The 22,801-nt window shown below is 57.5% G+C and overlaps 1 protein-coding gene across 1 annotated transcript; it reads left to right on the top strand.

The window, feature by feature from the left end:
- Window positions 1–208: 208 nt before the first annotated feature.
- SMAD9 (SMAD family member 9) lies at window positions 209–22,681 on the top strand. Its single transcript, XM_037057662.1, has 7 exons — window positions 209–228; window positions 4,579–4,784; window positions 7,335–7,929; window positions 10,619–10,846; window positions 14,361–14,582; window positions 15,113–15,369; window positions 19,514–22,681. The coding sequence occupies exons 3-7, from the start codon at window positions 7,518–7,520 to the stop codon at window positions 19,655–19,657; spliced, it is 1,263 nt and encodes a 420-aa protein (XP_036913557.1). The 5' UTR covers window positions 209–228; window positions 4,579–4,784; window positions 7,335–7,517; the 3' UTR covers window positions 19,658–22,681.
- Window positions 22,682–22,801: the final 120 nt, after the last annotated feature.

The raw sequence follows: 22,801 nt of genomic DNA, 5'->3' as shown, positions 1-22,801 counted from the left end.
GGTGCGAGGCGGGCGGGGCGGGCAGGGAGCAGGGCTACTGGCGGCCTTCCAGGTCGGCGCACTAATGCGGGCGCGGAGGCTCCACGGCTCCAGTCTGACTGACGCCGGCTGGGGCCGCTGATCCGGTCCCCGCCGCCCCGGGCGCGCGCAGCCAGGCCGGGAGTGCTCGGCGCGCGGATCGGGCTGCCGGGACCCACCGCGGGGGGGATGAGCGCCACGCAGAGACAGGTAAGGGGTGCGCGTTTTGCGCGGGGCCTGCGTGCGTGAGTGCCTGCGAGGCTTAAGTTTTTCCCACCGCGGGGAAGTCTCCGAGGCTGGTGGTGGGTGGCTCCGTTCTTTGTGCTCTCCATCTCCTACTTCTTGGCGCGCCTGTCTGGGGGGTGCGGCTGGGAGTCGTGAGACAAGGTCCGAAGGGGGCTGCTCCGGGGAGATGGCGCGTGCCCTCCCGGGGGCTGCTGCCGGGCTGCGGGCACCTGGGACCTGTCAGAGGAGGCGGCGTCCCGCCGCAGGAGTGGGGGCGCGGGCCCGCACGGGCTGGGGCTCGGGTGCGGGCAGGGATTTGCGCTGGTTCTCGGCTCCCCGCCCTGGGCCCCTCCGAGACCCAGACTCTGGCTGAGCTACCGTGCGCCTCGGCTGGAGTGGGGCGCGCGGAGTGGGGGGGGTGGCTGCAGTGCCGACTCGGGGAGGGGGCCGATCGCGCCCCGGCCGCCCGAGGCGTTTGCTCGGCTTACCTCTGCGGGGCCGCGGCGAGCGGGGAGGAAGGGGCGTTGGGAGTGCTGTTCGGCGTCGCCGGGCGAGTCGGAGCTGGATGTTTGTCTTTTCCTGCGCCTGCCATTCTGTGCCAGCGCCGCGCGGAGGGGCGGGGGTGAGCCGGGAGCAGGCACAGGAGACTCGGCGACGCCGGCTTTGAGATGCAAGGAGGGGAGCGAGGAGGGCTTTTCTAGGAGGGCTAATTGCTGACGAGTCTTCCCGCCCGCGCCCGCTGCCCCTGCCCGGGGAGGGGGGAGGGGCGGGGGACGGGGGGCGGGGGGCAGGAGGGGGGACAGGAAAGGGTCGTGGAGAGCAGCCTATTGCCGCGTTTCTGGGCTGGAACTGGCCCTTCAGAGAAATGACCTGCGAACGGTGTGAAATCTGGTTTGGGAATAAACTTGCGTGTGGACTCTTTACCCAGCAATTCACAGTCAGATACACGCACACCCTCCAGGCACTGTGGTTTTCTCCTTTTTCTTTTTAAATTTTTATTATTGGTTTTAGAGAGACAAGAAGGAAGAGAGAGAAACATCGACTTGTTGTTTCACTTACTGATTCATCGGTTGTATGTGCACAGGGGCTCGAACGTGCAGTCCTGGCACATCCGCGATGCTCCAAACAACGGAGCCCCCCGGCCCGGGGCCTGTGGACTTGCTTTCCCAGCATCCGCCGTATGGTCCCTTTTCAGCACCTGCCCGATTTCTGGGGTGGTTTGGGGGAGGCGAGGTTTAGCGGGAACAATCGAGGGTAGCTGGGAACGCACAGACGTCTAATAACGCCACCTCCTCGGTCATGACAGGCGGCTGAAGGGCCTCCTCTGTGGCTGAGATGGGGACGCGGCAGGCTCACCCCCCGCCTGAGGGTTCCCGGCCGTGGGACGGCATGCCATGGGTGTTTACACTTTATAAAAATAGTGATCTTGATGTAAGAAGGAAGTAGCAGGAAAACCCAGACACATTCTCCAAACTCCGAAGGGACGAGTCACTCTGCAAGTCCCCCTGTGCTTGCAGGAGACCATGACCAAGACTTTGGAGCACTTTCAAGTCCACAGTCATCCGAGAAGGACATTGCAGATAAGGAGATGATGTCATCGTTTATAAATAAGGGGCATGTTCAATATAATACGACAGAAGCTTCAAATAATAAAAAAACCACTTTGAGTGGTCACAGCCACCTTCACTGACGGCAGAGAAGCGTCCTCCCGAAGACAGCCTCCAGCCCCACTCGGGTGGGGCCCAGCCGCCCTTGGCCTTCCTGCCTGACTGGCCAGCTGCCTTTGTCGGGAGTGTCCCCCGCCCCAGCTTTGGCTTCCAGCGAAGTTTCAGGGAACGCCAACAGCTCCTTCCTTGAGCAGAGCAAGCTCATTTTTTTTATCAGCACAGCATTTACTAAACATCAAAGATGTAAACACATTTTAGGTAAAACCCTAAGTAATCAACAACAGTCACATGTTCGCCATCAATATTTTTACGTTGGTCTCAGCTGTTCCACTTTTCTTTAAATCTTCTTTCCCTCTTCTGCCCCCAGTTAACGAGTGATCAGCAAGTATGCCGAGAAGTCAGCTACTGCGTCCCTGCCTGGCCCCCGGCCAGGAACGGCGAGGAAGCCAGCGGTTTGGGTTTTAGGGAAGCCCTGCCAAGAGCGTCTGTTAGTGGATAAACAACCAGTAAACTTGTTTATCCTTCCTAATTGTGGGATCGGTTGGAGGAGAGAAACGTCTGTCCAGAAGCTATTTTATAAATATCAGAATATTTCACTTCAGTTTCACAAACAGTTTTAGCTCTGATGGATGAGACCGCCACTCCTTTGCCAGAGCAGAGAGACGGTGCTCAGGACGTGGTCACTCTGGCCCTTCAGCTGCGAACTAACTTAAATCTGGCAGAAACCAAAAAACCAGCAATTTCATTGTCTTCTGGCTTCATATGTCTGAAATGGTACTGATCTACAACATGTATTCTGATTTAAGGGAAGATAAAGGTTATGGGGAATAAGGAAGCTATTTTTTTTAATTTGCAAAACACATCACATGCAGCCATAAAGCTCCGTGAGGCTCAGTGTGGATTCTCTGTGTGTGGCCCGTAACGTGGGGGGGGGGCGGGGGCCAGAAGCACCATGTCCAGTGGGAAACGGTGGGTGGAGCCACGCAGTGAGAGCATGAACCTCTTATAATCGTTACATTTCGAGGCTGTGGGGCTTACCGTCTTTCAGTTCCCGTTGCTAGTGAGTGGAAAGATTAGCCTAACTCGGAACAAAAGCAAACAGTAAACTTAAAAGCACAGCAGTGGTTTTTCTGCTAGTCTAGTCCACCTCATGAGGAAGGGGCTGGACGGTAGAACTATCGCTTGGCGGTGAACTGACCTTTTAAAGTAAGTGTCCCCGTAAATCATGTCTCTTCAGAAACGTGCTGAGTGAGGTCGTTGAGGTTTGAAGGTGTCTGTTAGCACCGGACAGGTGAAGTTCACCTTGCAGGCCCACCCATGCTGGCGCTGCTGCCCAGCCGCCCTGCCCCGCCCGCTGTCAGCCTCCGGCCCCCGGGGCACCGCGGGCCTGTCTGTCTGCCCACTGCTCCGGCGGCTGCTGGTGCTGCAAAGTGTGAACTGTAACTCCCCCACACCCCCCGCTTTCCGCTGGTCTGCACCTTCACTCACCTTCACTCACGCGGGGCCCGACAGCCTTGCCCTGTCCCCCACCAGGCCCCCAGCACCTGATCCTCAGACTCAGCTTCGCCCTCCTGTCTCTGACCCCGAGCAGGTGCCATCCATCTTCACGGGCCTCTCTCTGATGACCCGGCTCAGGCGTGCACCCCCCGTGAGGGGCGGTTTTCCACTCTCACCACACCGTGTCTCGTAATGAGTTACCCTTGTGCTGATTTATCTCTTCTCTGTGGGTGGGGGAGGGGGCCGTTCCCTCTGTCCTTTCACTCCCTCCAGTGCCGTGTCCGCAGGGCGTCATTCGGTGCCACACCTGCCACGGAACCCGTGGTCCACTCTGAGATAAAATCCGAAGGGGCCTCCCCGTGTGACAGGTCTTAACGGCCAGCTCTAAGGGAGCCAGTGTGGCACTTGAGCAGAGGGCTGGTCCAGAGGCCATGGGGGCTCATCCTGAGACCCCTGCCCACCAGCAGCCCCGTAGAAGCTGCTGTTTCATGTGAAAGCCTCCAGGTCCGCTCACAAGGAAGACGCAGCCTGGCCGGCCCAGCACGTGGGCAGGTGGGTTGTGGCCGGGGTTCCCTTCGGCCTGGGCGCAGGGCCCAGTACTTTCAGCAAGTACTGGAAGACACAGAGGGTCCCCAGGCCTCCTGCCCAGCCACCCCCGCGTGGACGCCGTCCTCCCCGCCGGCTGCTTGCTGTAATCGATGGGCCTGAGCCCACACGTGGCCGTCCGTCCACCCCACCACTGTCTGCAGGCAATGTTAGGGCTCACCCCTGCTGACCCACCCTCAGTGGGCCTGTACACACCGCACGTCACTGAGCAGGGCCTCCTGCCCTGGAAGTCCCTGCGCCCCACTTGTTCTCCTGACTCTGGCAGAGGCTCCATTCCTCCCATGGGACACAGTGCATCTGAGAATCCTGGAGTGATCCTGGCCGGGCTGCTCAGTGGGTGGGAGCGCCTCCCAGATCCGCCAAGGTTGTGGGTTCAATCCCCAGACAGGGCACCTGCAGGAATCAACCAATGAGAGTGTCAATGGGTGGAACAGCAAATCGATGTCTCTCTCCCTCTCTCTAAAAATCAATCAATCAATAAGATTCAAAAAAAGAATCCTGGAGGAGGGAAGTCAGTGGTGGTCTGATTTTAATTTAATTTGATTTTTTGTTTATGTACCAACAGGGCCCCTTCGTCTAGGAAGACTTCGTGAGGAGGGGAGGCTGAATGAAGGCGGCCTGCTCCAGTGCAAGGGGACACTGCTGAAAGGGGACCCCGCAGAGGGACAGCCGCCTGCGCACGTGGCCATCCCCTGTGTCCGGTGTCCAGCACCCCCACCACCGTCCTGTTCGTGGATCTGCTCTCTCAAGAGCACCTTCAGAAACTGCATGGTAAGCGCATCTGGAGCTCAGAGGGAGGCAGGTGGCTCCCAGATGCGACGACTTTGGACTCTGGGGCTTTTGAGACTGGGTATCTGATTTTTAATAGTTTTTTTTGTTGCTGTTTTGGGGTTTTTTGCCTGTTTGTTTATTTTGGTTCCTTCTCTTGGGGGCCAAGCTGCCAGCCTTGACTTTGCTTTCCTATCGTTGTACCAGCTGGTCACGGCTCCTCTTCCCTCTCCTAGTCTGTTGCTCTGATTTGCTGTGAACTTGGAAATCTATCAGGGGCTTGTTTGAACGGAGCTGGAAACGGTGGGGAACAGGTCCCGCGAGACGTTTTCCACAGGGACTGGCAGCATCGGTTTTGGCAGCTGGGGCCCTCTGTGTCCTTGCTTGTTCTCCGTCGAGGTTGTGCCGGCGCGGTGGTGGCCGCAGGCAGATCCCTCCGTTTCTGTCCCGATAGCCTTGCACCCCCCTCCCCCGACCCCTGTGTGACCCCAGGGTCACAGGGGAAGGATGTGGGATCAGCTCTGAAACCTCTCCCCCGCCCGCCTGCGGACTGTGTGAGTAGTCGTGGTGAATGCTGATGGGGAGGAAACCGGTGCCTTAATTTCCATGCTCAGGGAGGTGCCGACAGGTGGAGATTACTGAGAAGGTACTGTTTTTTTTTATGAGGAATGTGCCTTTTTTTTTCTTCTTTGCCTCTGATCTATTTCTGAAATTGTTTTCCTTTTTCTTGGCACTTTTCACTTCGACAATGAGGATGTAGGGGGACTGAGTTGAAGTGTAACTTCCTGTCAATAATAAAAATGACATCTCATCCTGGTTGGGTGGCTCAGCTGGTGGGTACGTCATGCTGTACACCAAAAGGTTGCGGGTTCAATCCCGAGTCAAGGCACATCTGGAGGGGCAACCAATGGATGTTTCTCTGTCTCTCTCCCCACCACTTCCTCTAAAATCAATAGGACCATATCCTCAGCCCTGGCTGGCATAGCTCAGTGGATTGAGCGCGAGCCTGCGAACCACACAATTGTGGTTCGATTCCCAGTCAGGGCACATGCCTGGGTTGCAGGCCAGTTCCCAGCAGGGGACTCATGAGAAGCAACCATACATTGATATTTCTCTCCTTCTCTCCTTCCCTTCCCCTCTAAAGATAAATAAATAAAATCTTTTAAAAAAAGAACATATCCTCAGGTGAGGATTAAAATAGTAATCATAATCTTTCTGGAGATAGTTGCGCATTTTCCTTTGTGTTCGTGTACAAGCAAGTGTTACTTTTAAAAGAGGATGTTCCTCTCCCCGCCGGAATACCACTGCCAGAGAAAACAGCCCTGCCTCGCTGAGTCAGCACTGGGTGGAGGGAGCGAGCGGAGAGCCCAGCACGGGGAGCAGGCTGCCAGGGGTTGGGGGGTCCAGGGCGCCCTTCAGAGAGTGGGGCTGTGGAGGGGACACTAACCTAGACCCGCGGTTGCCAGCGGGGGCCCGGGGAATCATGGAGCACGTGCTACCTGACCGGTCAGCCGGGGCGCTGACCGCTCCTCCCTCCAACCGTCCAATGAAAAACAGCCGAAGCCCACGTGACGGGAGCTGTCTGGTGTGAGTGAATCAAAGTAATACCTTCTCCGTGTGTGTCAGATTGGCAAAAAAAAAAAAGATCTATTTTTTGGTGTGCCTCAGAACGTTAGTAACCAGTTCACGTGTGCCACAAAAGGACAAAGTGTTTTTTAAAAGGTGTAATTGGTTTAACTCTGCTGAACATTTTCATAAAAAGCTTTCTCCTGGCCCTGGCCGGGTGGCTCGGTTGGTTGGTAGGTCTTCCGTGCACCAAAAGGTTGAGGGCTCGATCCCCCGTCAGGGCACGTGCTTGGGGTCAGATCCCCACTGGGGAGGCGCAGAAGGCAGCCGACCAACGTTTCTCTCTCTCTCTCCCTTGCTTTCTCTCTCTAAATATATCCTCGGGTGAAGATTTAAAAAAAGAGTTTCTTCTAACCCTGCGCTACGCTAAAGATTTATGCCAAAATTTACTCATAACAAACCCCGTGTAAAACTAAGCAGAAGTCCCAGTGGTGCAGGAATTCGGGCCGTTCCGTCTACTAGTCCCCCGAAGGCTCCTGCCCGTCTTCAGCCGCTGCTTCAAGGCCGCCTGTCTTGATTAAATAAGCGGAGCTTGGATACGGTGACTGACTCTGCTTTGTCAATTTATGGTTGTTAAGCCACAACATCAATCTTTCCAAATAAAACTCAGAGTGAGTCAAGCTGCCAAGCGAAAAAGGAGAACTTTATAGCCCTTCACGGTCCTTTTCTCCACGGTCCGCCTTGGCACAGGGCGCCTGGTGAAGGCCGCGGACACAGCCCAGTGACGGAGTGTGGCCTTATGTTTATTACCATTTGCATTTATTGATTTGAGAGAGAGAGAGAAGCATCAACTTGTTGCTCATCCGTGTGTTCGTTGGCTGATTTTCAAATCTAAAACACTTGGGTATTCCCTCCCTTGTGTTAAACTCTAACCTCTTCTGAAAACTATCCTGATGAAGCTAACGGGAGTCTTGTCTTGATTTTCAGAGTCAGCCAGTCTGTTCCGGGGCTCAGGAGAAAGTGCACCCACTTCCCAGCCTGGTGACAGCCGGTCCCGAAGAGGAGGAAGACCTAGGGCATCCATGGGGGGTTCCTTGCTGCCTCCGCCCCTGAGGGGCTGCGGGCCGTGAGGGGAGCTCGTCCAGTCCCTGACGCCCACCGCCCGCCCCGATGCACCCCAGCACCCCCATCAGCTCCCTCTTCTCCTTCACCAGCCCGGCCGTGAAGAGGCTGCTGGGCTGGAAGCAAGGAGATGAGGAGGAGAAGTGGGCAGAGAAGGCGGTGGACTCGCTGGTGAAGAAGCTGAAGAAGAAGAGAGGGGCCATGGAGGAGCTGGAGCGCGCCCTCAGCTGCCCGGGGCAGCCAAGCAGGTGCGTGACCATCCCGAGGTCCCTGGACGGCCGGCTGCAGGTGTCCCACCGCAAGGGCCTGCCGCACGTCATCTACTGCCGCGTGTGGCGCTGGCCCGACCTGCAGTCGCACCACGAGCTGAAGGCTCTGGAGTGCTGCGAGTTCCCCTTCGGCTCCAAGCAGAAGGAAGTGTGCGTCAACCCCTACCACTACCGCCGCGTGGAGACGCCCGGTGAGTCGCCGGGACCTTCCGGAGGGGCTGCGGTGCCGGCCGGGACCACCCCGGCCCCCAGAAGAGAGGTGGGCAGGAGGTGGGGAAGACCCGAGGGCTGGCAGCTGGGCTCAGGGGCGGGGCGTGTCCATCCGGAGCCGGTTCTGCCCAGGTGGCCAGGGACTCCACAGAACGGGACTGGAGCCCTCATTAATTTGAGAGCCCACCTGGAGGGCACAGTGAGGACCCCCTCACCAGGTGCACCCCAACCTTGGACTTGGGCCTCCGGCACTGGGAGGAGTCCACGGCCGTGGCTGATCCGCAGCCCGGTCCGCCATCTCTGTGTTGTAGCGGCCCTCGTGGACGACGACGACAGCTGTGTTTCAGGGGGAAAGCATTTAAATATAGGGTCAGCTCAGGTCTAGCGAGGCCCAGCCAGTCTGGCCAAGTCACGGGAACGATAGGACTGGCTTTCTTGGCAAATAGCCCCCGCCCTTGGTTTTACCCTGATGGTCACAATACGGTATCGAGCTATTTGTGTCCGTAAAGAAAAACGCAGTCCTTCTCCTCTTGGGCGCCTCCGTTCTGCGTCCAAGAGGATCGGAGGGGTCCGCCCTCCGCACTCCTCACCCAGTAGCCTGCGGGCTGGGAGGCGCCCTCCTGCTCATCCACCTCAGGAACGAGCTGCAGGTCTCTCCCGGGACAAGGGCGTCACCGCCGTGACCCAGGCCCTCTCCAGCCAGTGCTCCTTCAAACTCTGTTGGCATCGTGTCAGAGACTCGGCCCTGTGTCCTTTGCTCTCCGAGCCCGCACTTTCAGAGGACTCACAGGGCAAGTCACCTCCCCCTTCCCGCAGATTCCTAGGGTGTGCAGAAGGAACCTCGGAGGCGTCTCGCCCGGGCCACGTTTGCATGGCGATGGGCGGCGTCCACTCTCTGGTGTCAGAGGCAGCAGGCACAAACAGGGCTTCTGACGGGAAGGAGTCGGGGGTCTCCACCACGCTCGCTGGTCCCGATCCCGTCTCCAAGGTTCAGTCACCTGGCTGAGGTTACTTCCTACGCGTAGACCTGAAAGGCATTGCTTGTTAAGAAAGGGATGCCTGATCGTGTCAGATGAATGGCAGGCCTTGGGATCGGCGTCCTTGTTCCCCGCTGACTTGGAAACGATGACTTTTTATGGAAGTTTTTAACCGACACTTGCAGGTGATGAGCCACCAAGAGTGTGGGTACAAAGGACAGTCACCCGGTCCACCTCCGGAAACGGCCTCTTAATCATTCCTGCTTAGTTCTCCTTCTCCTTCCCTCTGTTGTTACGACAGCTTCTAAAAATAACTCTAGTGACAGGTTGATACGTCCATCTCCAAATTTATCTCCCTCGGGTCATTTCACCGACTTAGTAACATAAGAAGCGAGGGATCAGCTAATTTATGTTGCCTCCTTCCTCGCGCCCTCCTCTCCATCCTTAATATTTATATTTTGGTTTATAGTTTACGGGTTTTGGGGGGCAGTTCTGTTGGTTCGCATTGTGGAATGGGGGGTAAGAATTACTTTTCCTTAGGGGGGTCCCACCCACTGCCTCCCAGCCCCAGCACTGGTGAAGGGGAAGCCTGGAGTCACTTCGCTTCGCACGTCTTTGTAGGTGACTTTGAGGGCTCCTCCCGGGCTTTTCAGATAACTCCGCCTGTCTGGGTGCTCGGCATTCAGGTGGCGCGACTCGGTCTGCGTCTCTTTCCATTCCCGCGGCCCTGTGCGGCGGAGATCCCGCTCGGTCTGGGAAACGCCCTGCGGCTGTGTCTCTGGTCCCTCGGCCCCTCTGTTCTCCCCGCTTCTCGGCCGGCACTGGCCTTGGGCACAGGTCACACCGCCGGGGCCCTCGCGGAATCCCTTCTCTCTGCCAGGCGTGGTGGCGGGGGCGGCGCTCGCCCTTGAGGATGGCGTCGACTCCTGGGTTTTCGGACAGAATCGGGATTGAGGAAACTCGTGTTCTCTTTAAAGTGCGCAACCCCAAAGGGACAGACGGAAGCGAATGAGCTTCACTGATAAGTTCCCTGCTGGTGGTCCCCTTTCCCTCGCTCACCTCTGTCATCCGTCATTGTGTCTTTTACTAACCCCTTTTCGTGGCCTGTCCATCTTTCCGGTGAGGACCGGGGATTGCTCACGTCTCAGGTCAGGCGCGACCAGGCGCCGTCTGCGTGGACTTGGCCTCAGGAGAACTGGGTTCCCGGCAGCAGCGCGACTGAGCCCAACCCTGGGTTGGTCGTCTAGATCAGTCAACGTGTCCCCCGGGCGGAGACAAGGGGGACGTTTCAGAGGTCGCATACGTTATCGCAAGCGATAGAGCCCCTTTGGACTTCGAGGAAAGCACTTGCTTGGCTGAGTCAGGGGAAGACAGGGACGATGACGTCCGCCCGAGGCAGGAGACAGCCGCCTGGCCGATTTCTGGGGTGGATGAGTGCGAGTTGCTGTGCACAGCGCGGGCGGCGCGCGGTTCTCTGCCGACCTGTTGGTACATCGTCCCACTGCACCTGCGATGCAGTCCTCACGGGGACAACCCCCCCCCCCCCAGCCTGCCGCCCAGGAGCTCACCCTTCGGGCGGGCGGCGCAGGGACTGCCGGCCAGAGGTCCCCAGGGGCGCGCGGGGAGTGGCCGAGCACCGCCCGCGCCCCTCACNCCCCCCCCCCCCCCCCCCCCCCCCCCCCCCCCCCCGCAGTGCTGCCGCCGGTGCTGGTGCCGCGACACAGCGAATACGACGCGCAGCTGAGCCTGCTGGCCAAGTTCCGCAGCGCCTCCCTGCACAGCGAGCCCCTGCTGCCGCGCAACGCCACCTACCCCGACTCCTTCCAGCAGCCGCCCCGCGCCGGCCCGCCCTCGCCCGGGCCGCCCTTCCCGCCGTCCCCCGGGAGCCCCTCGGAGCCCGGCAGCCCGTACTCGCACTCAGGTCAGTGCCTGCCCTTGCGCGCGGCGGCCCGGGGCCGGTGGGCTCAGCAGACACTTGCTGGGTTGAGAAGGCCTGGGGAGGGGAGAGCCCGCAGCGCGCGCCCTGGGGTGGGACACCTGGGAGCACATCTGTGAAGCCGGTGTAAGTCGGACAGTGAAGGAGCCATGTCAGGGGCCCCTGAGTGTGAGAGGGCACCATCCCCGGCCCACGCGCGCATCCGCGGCATAAATGCCTGTGCGGGCCTGTGGTGACCCACCTCCTTCCTCGATCTGCGGGTTCGTTTATTCCTCAGACCCTTACCGAACTCCCATGTACGGAGCATTGCCCTCAGGCGTCAGGAGGAAAGTTACAGGGTCAGTAAGAGTGGCCCCATCCTCACAGAATTCAGAGCCTGTGGGAAGGTAAAGAGGGAGTCACCTCGCATCCCCTCTGAGTGGTTTAGCTCTTCCCCCAACCCCACTATGGTCACCCACTTTGCGACACACCCGCTGTCCCAGTTGTCACACTATCACATGACTGTGGGTCCCCACCCCTGTCAGCCCTGGCGTCTTCTGTGTGTCGGGCAGAGAAGCTAAGCCACTCGCTCCTTAGTGGATGACACAGGCGTCTTGAACTTGGGGTGGAGCTGGGGTGACAGACACCGAGCTGAGGAGCAGCAAGTGAAAGCCATGCCCCACGTCCAGTGCTGGCCTGCTCGCTCGGAACGTCTGGGGGTCTGGCCAGGATCCTACATTTGTAACAAGTTCTGCTGGTGGTTCTTAAAAAATACTTTATTCCTTTATTTTTAGAGAGGGGGGGAAGGGAGGGAGAAAGAGAGGGAGAGAAACCTCAGTGTGTGGTTGCCTCTCGCACGCCTCCTACTGGGGACCCAGCCTGCAACCCAGGCATGTGCCCTGACTGGGAATCGAATCCACGACCTTTCAGTTCCCAGGCCGGCGTTCAGTCCACTGAGCCACCCCAGCCAGGGCCCTGCTGGTGATCTTTAGGCTCCCTGGAGTGTGAGAACTACTTGAATGGATAAGTCAGCAGAGGCAGACTGCTTCCAGCTTTTAGGCCATTGGACTCTACCGCTCACGTGGGGAGGCTGTTCCGCACCGTCCCTGGGAAGGTGCACAGAAAGAGCCGGGAATTCTGACCTGCTTGCCGGAGGGTTTTCCTTCTGCCTCAGGGGGTTCCGTCACTCAAGGAATTGATTTCTGATAAGATGTCACCATCTTCCCAGCCATGGCCACTGTCCCATCAAGCAGCCGCTATGTGGGGAGAGCACCCCCTCGGCGTGCCTGGGGCTCGGGTCCACATCAGGTTTCGGCTGGCCTGTGTTTGGGGGGCAGATTTGCACTGTCTCAGAGACGGAATGTCTCCGTGGCCCCCGCGCCCTCCACGGAAACAGAGGGGCTGGAAATGAAACTCATTTCAGAGAAGGTTTGGCTGCCTCCGTGTTGAAAGCCGGACAACAGACTCATCTGCTGTGGGGACCGGCAAAGGGGACAGTCCCCAGCATGAAAGTCTCATGAAGCCGAGAGAACTCAGTGGTAACGCCTGAGTCAGAGGGAGGACTCACCAAGCCTTTGGTGCGGAGTTGGGACACCCACCTGCCAGCGGGACACTCACAGTGTCACTTACTAATAGCCATATCGTGTGACTGGTTTCTCTTGAGGGAGAACACTGTCCACCGAGCCGAGCAGTCAGATGCCAGGAAAGCTGGGTCAAGCTGGCTTTGTGGGTTTATCAGTTCGACACTTTTTGTTTCACTGCTTTCTTTCAGTCGACACGCCACCCCCGTCTTATCATGTCATGGGAGCCCTGGGGACCTAGAGTGGCCAGCCATAGATGCCACAGACGATGGTCACGTAGTGCTGGGAATGCCCAGCAGAGGTAGCGGCGCAGCCTGACTGCTGTCCTCCAAGGCTGCCTCCTATGCCCCGAAGTAAAGCAAATCAAAACCCAGTCAAAACTGGGGCGGGGGGGGGGGGGTGCTGGCCTGCGATTCAGCAAGTGCTCGAAGGGGCAGAGGGCCGTGATTTGCATCTCAGCGTCGGCCTCGGTGCCATGGCGTGGGCGCGGTTTCTCATCCTCTTTCCCAGGATCCAGCAGTTTTGTTTTTTTTTTAATCCGACATTTGGACTCATAGTTCTTGATGTTTGGTATGGAATTGGGGCATTTCAGATGCTAGTGGTTTTGTGCCATTTCTGTTTTTACTATAGATTTATTTTTTTAAGATTTTATTTGCTTATTTTTAGAGAAAGGGGAAGGGAGGGAGAAAGAGAGGGAGAGAAACATCAATGTGTGGTTGCCTTTCACATGCCCCCTACTGGGGACCTGGCCGGCAACCCAGGCCTGTGCCCTGACTGGGAATTGAACCCACGACCCTTTGGTTTGTAGCCAGCTCTCAATCCACAGAGCCACACCGGCTGGGCCGTTTCTACAACAGATTTAGAGTGGCGTCTTAGAGGGCTGCTCTCAGAAGTCCATGTACATGAGCATCCCCAAAACGTCACCCGTGTCTTACAGTAGGACCAGAAAAAACGTTGCCCTGCTTTCCATTCCTGTGCAGCCCGTGCAGCCCGTGCGTGGCGCCCTGTGTGGCTGCAGTTTTCCACGACTGGGTGTGGCGTGGGGCCCGGGGTCTGCATTCCTAACTGGCTCCCGGGCGATGCACCCTGAGTTTACCGCTTGCAGCGTCCCGGAGCGAGAGCTTGTGTGAGTCCGGGACCTCCTGTAAGTCCGACAACCCCCGATTTTCCCGTTTTGTGAGTCTGCAAAGAGGAACACCCTCCGGAACGAGAGTGACGAGGATGTTCACAGAGAAGATCGCGCCGTCAGCAGCAAGGCAGCGACAGAGTGTGGGCGACAAAGAAAGAGGAACTCCGGCTTTGCTTGGTGACGGAACTGAAAACTTTGGGGTGGAAACCTCACCTTCCCGGGTTTCCTAATGAAACGCGTGGCTCGCTCTCACATTTCTGTGTCAGAAGCACCTAAGTGTTCCATGTGTACACCCAAGGGAACGAGAGTTTATTTTATTTAGGGGCGGTCATTTTTCTTAGAGAATTTAAAGTCCTACCCGGCATTTCTGACCGGGCTTTAGTCACATCCCCGGTGAGTCCCCAGTTGGTGAGAAAGCCGTGTCCCCACCCAGGGAGGGGCTCAGCCGGCACACAGTGTGGGCCCAGGGCTGTCTCACAGGTGGAGACAGGCCACTGCCGGCCCCCTTCCAGCCAAGTCCTTTCATGTCCCTGTCACCTCGCCCCCTCGATGCTCGTAAACGCAGGTGCAAGTGTTCCGGCTCTGGGACCGGTCCGGGCCACAGCCTCTGCCACAGGTGTGTCCCCAGGGAAGCTGCCCCAGACAGTGTCCCTGACAGTGACAGGTGCGAAGTGACCGAGAGGCCACTGGCTCAGTCTCGCAGCCAGCGTTCCGCGTGACCACAGGCGTCCAAATGTGCTGCATCTCCCGACCGAGCCGCTCGAGGCCGGGCCTCCCCGGCAGGTCTGACCTGCGCCCCCCTCCCCCGCAGACCTCCGGCCCGTCTGCTACGAGGAGCCGCAGCACTGGTGCTCCGTGGCCTACTACGAGCTGAACAGCCGTGTCGGGGAGACCTTCCAGGCCACCTCGCGCAGCGTGCTGGTTGACGGGTTCACCGACCCGTCCAGCAGCCGGAGCCGGTTCTGCCTGGGGCTGCTCTCCAACGTGAACAGGAACTCCACCATCGAGAACACCCGGCGGCACATCGGCAAGGGTAATGCAGGGGGCTGAGCCCTGGGGACCGGGAACCGGGGAACCCGGTGGGGTGGCCCGGGGCTGGAGAGCCAGCCTCCGTGGGGTTGGGGCTCGGGTGCGTGTTTGGAAGACGGACAAAGTGATAGATGGGAAAGCAGGATGAAGTGATCGGAAGGACTGTGAGTCATTTTGAGTTACCCAGAGATGCTACATCCGATGACGTCCAGAGCAGAGGCATCCTGGCTGGCCCTTCCCTGTCGGGGTGGAGGCGCCTCTGGAGGCCCCGAAGCTGGGGAGTTAGACGTCCTGACTCACCGCATGTGGCAGTGACCGGGGTGCCCTGCGCCAGGCGCTGTGACTGGGGTGGCCAAAAAGTCCGTTAGGTTTTTCCCGTGGGAAAATTTGGGTCACGCTCTTACTCCTCTGTGAGTGATGCTAGTGAGGAAACCAACCTCAGAGCAGACAGGCAGCCGCCTCTGTTGGGGCCACAGAGGCCAGGGAGAGGAGGGCGCCGTGGCGCAGGTGTGGGAAGGCCATCTCGCCCCGCAGGTGTGCACCTGTACTACGTCGGGGGCGAGGTCTACGCCGAGTGCGTGAGCGACAGCAGCATCTTCGTGCAGAGCCGCAATTGCAACTACCAGCACGGCTTCCACCCCGCCACCGTCTGCAAGATCCCCAGCGGCTGCAGCCTGAAGATCTTCAACAACCAGCTCTTCGCCCAGCTGCTCGCCCAGTCGGTCCACCACGGCTTCGAGGTCGTGTACGAGCTCACGAAGATGTGCACCATCCGAATGAGCTTCGTGAAGGTGAGAGGCGCCCGCGTCACCTCGGGAGGTGGACCGTGTGGGACGGGAGGGCCGTCTTTGGGCGGTGTGGCCCAAGGCGGCGGGCACAGGGGGCAGCGGGGAGGTTTGGAAGTCTGTTTCCTTGTGTTGGGGAAGAGCGCCTCGGTGGGGGCGAGCTCTGATTTAGCAGTTACAGGAAAATTCTTAAGCATAATATTTTAGGAGGAAAAACAACATCAGGTACAATAGTTATCTGGTTTTTTTCATCCAGAAGATAAAGTGACAATAACACTTCTTTTTTTAATTCTTACCTGTGCATATGTGTATTGATTTTAGGCAGGGGGGGGGACATTGATGTGAGAGAAACATCTATTAGTTGCCTCCCACACTCGTCTCAACTGGGGATCGAACCTGCAACCCAGGTTTGTGCCCTGACTGGGGCTCGAACCCACAGCCTTTTGGTGTATGAGACAATGCTCCAGCGAACTGGGCCACCCGGCCAGGGTGACAATAATGCTTTTATGGGACTCTACGGGACTCAGTGCTACACTGATTTTTCCATCCCTCTAATTGCCGAGCTCGATCGTAACGTCACAGATGTTGACGAGTCGGCCTGAATGAAATTAGGGACCCCTCTCACGTTCAGAAACCGTGCAGGCAAATGGAGGAGGTAATATTTATAAATGAGCTACGAAACAGAACCAACTCTACGTCGAGGCACTGGGAGTCAGGTGCTTTCCGAGAAGCACATCTGGGACAGGGACGCGGCGGTGGGCGTGATTAACTCCGACAGAGCAGCAGGACTCCGTCTGTGAGTGTTTGCTGACCTTCCCACGGCAGCTCCCACTGCCGTGGGTGTGAGGGTCTGAGACCTGAGGGGTTTGCAACCAGGTTTGCACATGGGAGCTCTTTTCATCCCTTGCAGAGTGACAGCAAATAATTCTAATATTTCGAAGTCTTAGCCTGTTTATCAATAGGGCCTGGGTGCATTTGTTACCAAAAGCAGTGGGATTCAGGACCCCGCCGCCAAACACAAGCATCACACAAAAATTGGTGGGTAAGGGAGAAGGTCTTTATTAAAAGGCTGCCCAATTTGGGGGAGCAGGGACTCCCCGGCTCCAAGCCAATCCCTTCCACAAAACGCAGAGAGAAGCCAGCCACCACCGTAGCAGAGTCCAGGTCAGACTCCGGGCTCCGTTCTTAGCTGTCCTCCTGGGGCCCAAGGCCGTTACACAAAGGAGTCTCCGTCCCTCCAACTCTCGGCCCCTGAACCGCGTGGTCAGCATCCCCATTGCCTCCCTGCCCAGCACCAGGGGTGCTGCCAGGTCACTGTGCCCCACCCTGCAAGGGGTTTCATCCAAGGGCTGCAGTGCTGAGGCTGCTCGCACCTGCAGGGCCGGTGAACGTTCCCCGCGCGCCCGTGCATCCGTATGCCGCTCTCAGAGCATGGGGATGCGAGCGGTCCGGCACCTGTGCCACGTGGCAGGGAGCCACAGTGTCTTGCTGGCCACCATTAGCCAGGCGTGGGGTCCAGCCCCTGACCAGGTGAGCAAGGGGACACGGAAGAGATGGATCCTGCCTGCCCCCTGTTTAACTCTTCTGCCCCCAAACCCCACGCAAGGTGGAAGTGTCCAAATTCCCAGCCAGTCTGGGCCGGCGTCCACTGTGCCTGTCAGTCTGCACAGCCACCAGGGCCCTGACTCGGGCGGGAGGGTCTTCTGGCCGCACATGGAAGCCCTGCTCTCTACCCGGGGAGGGGCATCAGGTGCCCACTTGTTTGCCCCACCCGGAGCTGGAGTCCTGCCCCTGCTGTGGCTTCACTCCGCAGCCACGGGGTGTCCTGCAGCCCCTCCCTCACGTTGGGGAGGGCATCCCTCCCTTCTGCCCTCAATCAGGCCAGACCCCCTGTTACGTACTGACACCATGTCCATCTTTTCATGCGTCCTTCTGGGGAGTCAGTATGGCTTGTCTTAGGTATTTTCACATCGACTCAAAGGACAAGAGGGATAAGGCGGAATAAGTCGGAGGGCCTTTGAGGGGAGAGCAGTGGGTGCCCAGGCGGGAAGGGCAAGCCCTGTGGGACCGTACCCAGGAATTTGTAGCCAGGGTGGAGGGTGGATGTGCCCAGGGCAGAAGGAGGGAGGGGCAGCTGGGTTCGGAGCAGCAGCCGGGAACACAGTGTTTTGTCAGCCCTGGCCAGCATTTTGGGTTTTACTCTAAACGGAAGGGGGAGCCACCCTGGCTGGTGTGGCTCAGTGGATTGAGTGCAGGCCTGAGAATCAAAGGGTTGCCAGTTCGATTCCCAGTCAGGGCACATGCCTGGGTTGTGGGCCAGGTCCCCAGTCAGGAGAGCTTGAGAGGCAACCACACATGGATGTTTCTGCCCCTCTCTTTCTCCCTCGCTTCCCCTCTGTCTAAAAATAAATGAGTAAAATCTTTAGAGGGCGGGAGCCACTGCAAGTTAGTTGAGCATCGGATTTTTCATGATGATTTAGCCTTTTAAAGGCGCTCTGGCCGCTGTGTGGAGGGCAAGTCCTATGCAGGCAGGAGTAGGAGCCCAGCTGGGAGGCTGGTGCAACACTCAGATGAGAGGCCAGTGGGGCGGGGCAGGGTCTGACCCGGTGGCCTGGGTGGCCTCGCTGTGGGGCATGAGGAAGAGGAGTCCGGGGACGCTGCCGTCAGCCAAGCTGGAGGAGATGCAGGCGGGTCGGGTTTGGATACAAGGTTCAGAGTTCCGTTTCAGTGAGCCTGACTTTGAGGCGTTCATCCCACATCCAAGTGGAGAAACTGAGGAGGCTGAGGTGAGGTGAGTCTGGGCTCGGGGAGGCTGCAGTGGAGGTGGCAATGGTGGAGTCACCAGTGTGGGGACAGCAGTGAGCTCTGTGAGCCTGGGCGGCTCACTGAGGGTTGGAGTTTAAACGGAGAAGAGATGACGGGGTTCCAGGGTGGGGATGGCAGGGGAGAAGGAGAGGGTTCCTGGAGGCCGTGCCCAGAGGCCGAGCCCGTCCCGTGCCCGGGGAGGGGTTGGCTCACTGGGAAACGCAGCTCCTCTGTGCTGAACGCAGAAAGGCCAAGTCCCTGGTGCAGGGCTGCGGAGAGCCCCCCCGCCCCCCCCCCCCATTGCCTCATACCTCACTGAGAGGGGAACGAGGTCCTCTGGGTCCTCTGGGGCCGGGGCGGTGTCTGGGTGGCGTCCAAGGTTCACTGGAAGTTTCTGGTCGCAAACGCACTGCCTGGCCAGCCTGGTTGGTGTTCCGAGTCCCACTTGCAGGTGACTCCACAGAGTGTCAATCGGTCTTCCCAACACAGNTGCTGAACGCAGAAAGGCCAAGTCCCTGGTGCAGGGCTGCGGAGAGCCCCCCCCCGCCCCCCCATTGCCTCATACCTCACTGAGAGGGGAACGAGGTCCTCTGGGTCCTCTGGGTCCTCTGGGGCCGGGGCGGTGTCTGGGTGGCGTCCAAGGTTCACTGGAAGTTTCTGGTCGCAAACGCACTGCCTGGCCAGCCTGGTTGGTGTTCCGAGTCCCACTTGCAGGTGACCACAGAGTGTCAATCGGTCTTCCCAACACAGACCCAAGGTGCTTGACTGTATCTCCCTTCCTTTAAACATAACTTTTCGTTGACATGTAACATTAGAGAAAAATGGACAAACTTATATGTTTATGTACTGATTTACTTGCCGCCTCGCCTACGAATGGGGATGGGAAAGTTCGGAGAGCGAAGGGCAGAGAGGGAGAAACAAGCTGTCATCAAACCCAGAGCAACCAAGGGCCCCTGAGCCCCCTCGTCGCAACTTTCCCATGGTCGCTGGCCTATAGGTGCCATTTTGTGTGAAATGCTGCCTGAAGCCTCAGGGGGTGCACTCGGGGTCAAGGTCAGGTCTTCCCTTGCGGAGGGGAAGCTGGTGTGCTGGTGTTTCCCACGCGGCGGCGGAAGCCCAGCCCCCTGGGTCCGCACGTGCTTGGTTGTGAACCAGGAAGGCACTTACAGGGACTCATCTGCCGCGTCTGCTCGATGCAGAAGTTGTTCCCTACGTCCAGGGAGGGGGGCTGGGGCCCCTCAGGTCCCAGGAGCTGCTTGGGGGGTGGTGCGGGGGGTGTCCGCCAGGCCTGGCCTCCGCCTCCGCTTGCGGCTGTCCAGGCTGACCGTGCGCTCTCGCCTTGCAGGGCTGGGGCGCGGAGTACCACCGCCAGGACGTCACGAGCACGCCCTGCTGGATCGAGATCCACCTTCACGGGCCGCTGCAGTGGCTGGACAAGGTGCTGACCCAGATGGGCTCCCCACACAACCCCATCTCCTCGGTGTCTTAACAGCCGCCCCCACCCGCGGCCCCGCGGAGCAGACGCTGCTGCAGGCCGAGGCTGGCAGGGGGCCGAGCGCGGGTGCCAGCCCCGTGCACAACACGAGCTGCTCACGACTTCGTCACCGCTGCTTTGGGGCTCGCTAGTTAACGGGACGCCAGCGCAGCGCGGTTGGAAAGGAGGTGCTTCGGGCCTGTTCAGTGGTAGACGCGGTGCTGCGTGTGCGGGTGGGGCGGAGGGAGGCCACCTGGTCCACAGGGTGTGGCCGGGGGGTGTTTGCAGGGCGCAGGGCAGAAGAGGCGCCGTGTGTGGCCTGCCAGGGACGCGCGAAGACCGTTCACGTAGCAAAGGCCAGGCCCAGCAGCGCCGGGCAGGTTAGGCTTTCAGACAAAGCAAAGCAGTCCGCCTCGCGTCATTTCAGTCTCGCCTTCAGGGCTACGAGCAGGAGGAAAACCGATCTAATACAACCGATTATGGAAGAGACGCCCCATCAGCTTTATTTTCGAAGTCGAGATACTTACAGCTGGACGACTGTGCTAATCTTAACGGTTCATTTTAAACAGAGTTAAACTGTGAAGCGGAAGTCATGTTGCCTCCCAATCTACCACTGCAAAAATATAAATAAATAAAACCAAAAGTCCAAGACGGAGCTCTGCCCCCAAACTGCGAGGTGAGACCGGCCTAGTCCCAGAACCCGTGGCCATCGCTCTCTCGCCTGTCGGTGCATGTTAACTATTTGCAGGTCACCGAGCCGATGGTGAGGACTTTGGAGAAAATCGAGGCGCACTGCCAGGACCCAGTTTGTGGGTTATCCACTCCCTGTCTCCGCAGAGGGTAAATTATCTACTGCCAGAATTGGGTGGCCTCTTTCTAAGCTAAAGTCTTGTACTGGGAAGTAACTTCCCACGGAAGGCAATAATAATTTCATCATCTCTAATTTCTGGAGAACAGTGGTACTGAATAATAGGGCATTTTTTAAAATGCACATTAAAATTATGTCCTTATTTTCCCTTGGACCATAAGGAGGAAAGGTCCCCAAATTCCCAGGTACTCTGGTCTAGGTACAGGTATTGTAAGCCCCACCCACTAAACACCGCGTTGCCTGGGAAAGTATTTCACACCCTCTTTGAAATGTACAGTTTAAGAAGGTAATTATGTCTGTAACGGGTGGTTCTTCCGTAATTCAGGAGGTGTCTTCCCTCACTCTGTCTCGGCTCCTCCTGGCCATAGTGCCCACAGCAGCTGCTTCTCGGTACCTTGCACTCCAGGTAGAAAGGATGGTGTGAAAAAGACACACGTGAGTGACCACTGTCACCTCTTGTAATGACCATTGTTCTCTGCCCGAAGTTTCCTATGCGCGATAGACAATACTGCATTTCACAAGAAGACCGGGCGGCCTGTTTAGTGCCTAGGTAACCCTGTAGTTCATTGGTTCATGCACGGTGGGTGGCGCGCCTGTGTGCCCCAGGTGCAGTGTCAGGGGCTGTGGCATCAGATGTGAGCGAGGGACAGCCAGCCTTCTGGGGCTCGGGGTCTGACAGTGAACCTGCTCGTGTGGACAGCTCCATGTTTCAGAGCCTGCAAAGTAAAACAAAACACACCATCTTTCTTTAGCCTAAAAAATGTCATTGATTTCTTAATTACCTCTGCTTTGAAACTTACTTCCTCTCCGAGCAAGCAGGTAACAAGTGGAGGCTTCCTTAGATAAACGCTGCTTATCTTCCATGTCCCCAAGCTGTTCTCCCCCCTTGCGTCTCTTTCCCCTAACTCTCCACCTCCCCTTTTCCTTGGAAGAGGTGAGAATGTGGGGGCGGGGGGGGGGTCTTCCTCACACGAGTGCAGTTCTGTGAGAGAACGGCTGGTCTGCCTGGCGTCCAACCCAGAGCGCAAACCCGGCTTTCTGGGTCATAATTACCTTCGGGGAATCTCGCACCTTCACAGAATTCACCAGAACTGGTTGTTCATATGTGACGTAAAACCCTCGATTTCCATACGGCTTTGGGAGCCCAGGACAAAATATCCCAGCAAACCTGAGTTACTTGTTTGAGAAATAAACAATGAAAGTGGTACACAGACCTGGCGATCAGCCAAGGTCTCACCAAAAGCCTGTATTCGGGCGTGTGTGAGGCCCAGAGCGTTTTAGAATTGAGGGAAGCTAATCCTTCAGTTGTCGTAACGAGGTCACATTTCAATCAGCCTTTTTTAAGTGATCATTTTTACTGGGAAAAGTTGTCGGAAGCTGTAATGCACTATTTGATTTCAGACTTAGAAATGGGCTAATTTGCATTCATTCCTTGAAGGAGACCATCCAAAAAATCTCACTCCCTCTTTTCATAGGGCAGCTAGCCGAGTGGACAGGCTGAGCCTGGAAACGCCCCCGTGGCATGGAGCAGGCCCGGGTGCCGTGGCCCAGGGGTGCAACAGAAAGTAACAACGTTTGGCCCACTCACGAGACCAGAACCTTTACCCTGTGGTTCAAGCATGTTTTTTATTTTTCTTGTAAAAAAAAAAAAAGAGGGAGACATGTACAAAGTGTTGGTTAGATGATATTGTAAAACCTGCCAGCGCTGTGGAGCTAGACAGATGTCACTGTTCAACACACTGACTTTTTTATACTCCATGCAAGTCAGAAAAAGCTGGGATACAACATAGCATTTAGAATCCTGTTTGTTGCCTTCTCGGGACCTGAACACCCCACAGCCACACGTGAGCATTTGATAAGTATCACCTGCTAGACTTTTCTCGCTGGCTGACTTTCATGTGTCCTGACTGTTGGTGTATTTAGTAGCTAAAGCAGAATATAACATGCATTCCAGACTTTGTCTTTCCTGGTTAGGGTTTGACAGCCGAACTGTATGGCCGGATCGGGTGCCCCTGGCGAATGTTAAGGACAAGTTCGAATTCATGGTGAACAGAACTGTGGTACTTCTTTCCAGTCACGTTTTCGATTGTGATATCGAGGCTTCAGCCGGCCTCCCAAGGCGCACTTGCACCGTTATCCGATCGCTTATAATAAAGAATAATGCACCCCTGTGTCTCGGTTCCTTTTCCCTGCAGACCGCGTGGCGGGATGGCAACTTAGGAAGATCTGAAACCGCCTTGTTTTGAGAGTAGAAAGTTTTAAATGTGCAATATACTGTAGGTGATGACTTT

The sequence above is a fragment of the Sturnira hondurensis genome, unplaced genomic scaffold (genome assembly GCF_014824575.4).
Source record: "Sturnira hondurensis isolate 20B ecotype Veracruz unplaced genomic scaffold, ASM1482457v3 Scaffold0009719, whole genome shotgun sequence".
Classification (NCBI taxonomy): Eukaryota; Metazoa; Chordata; class Mammalia; order Chiroptera; family Phyllostomidae; genus Sturnira; species Sturnira hondurensis.
The sequence above is the reverse complement of the archived record's forward strand: the minus strand, read 5'-3'. Positions and strand labels throughout refer to the sequence as shown.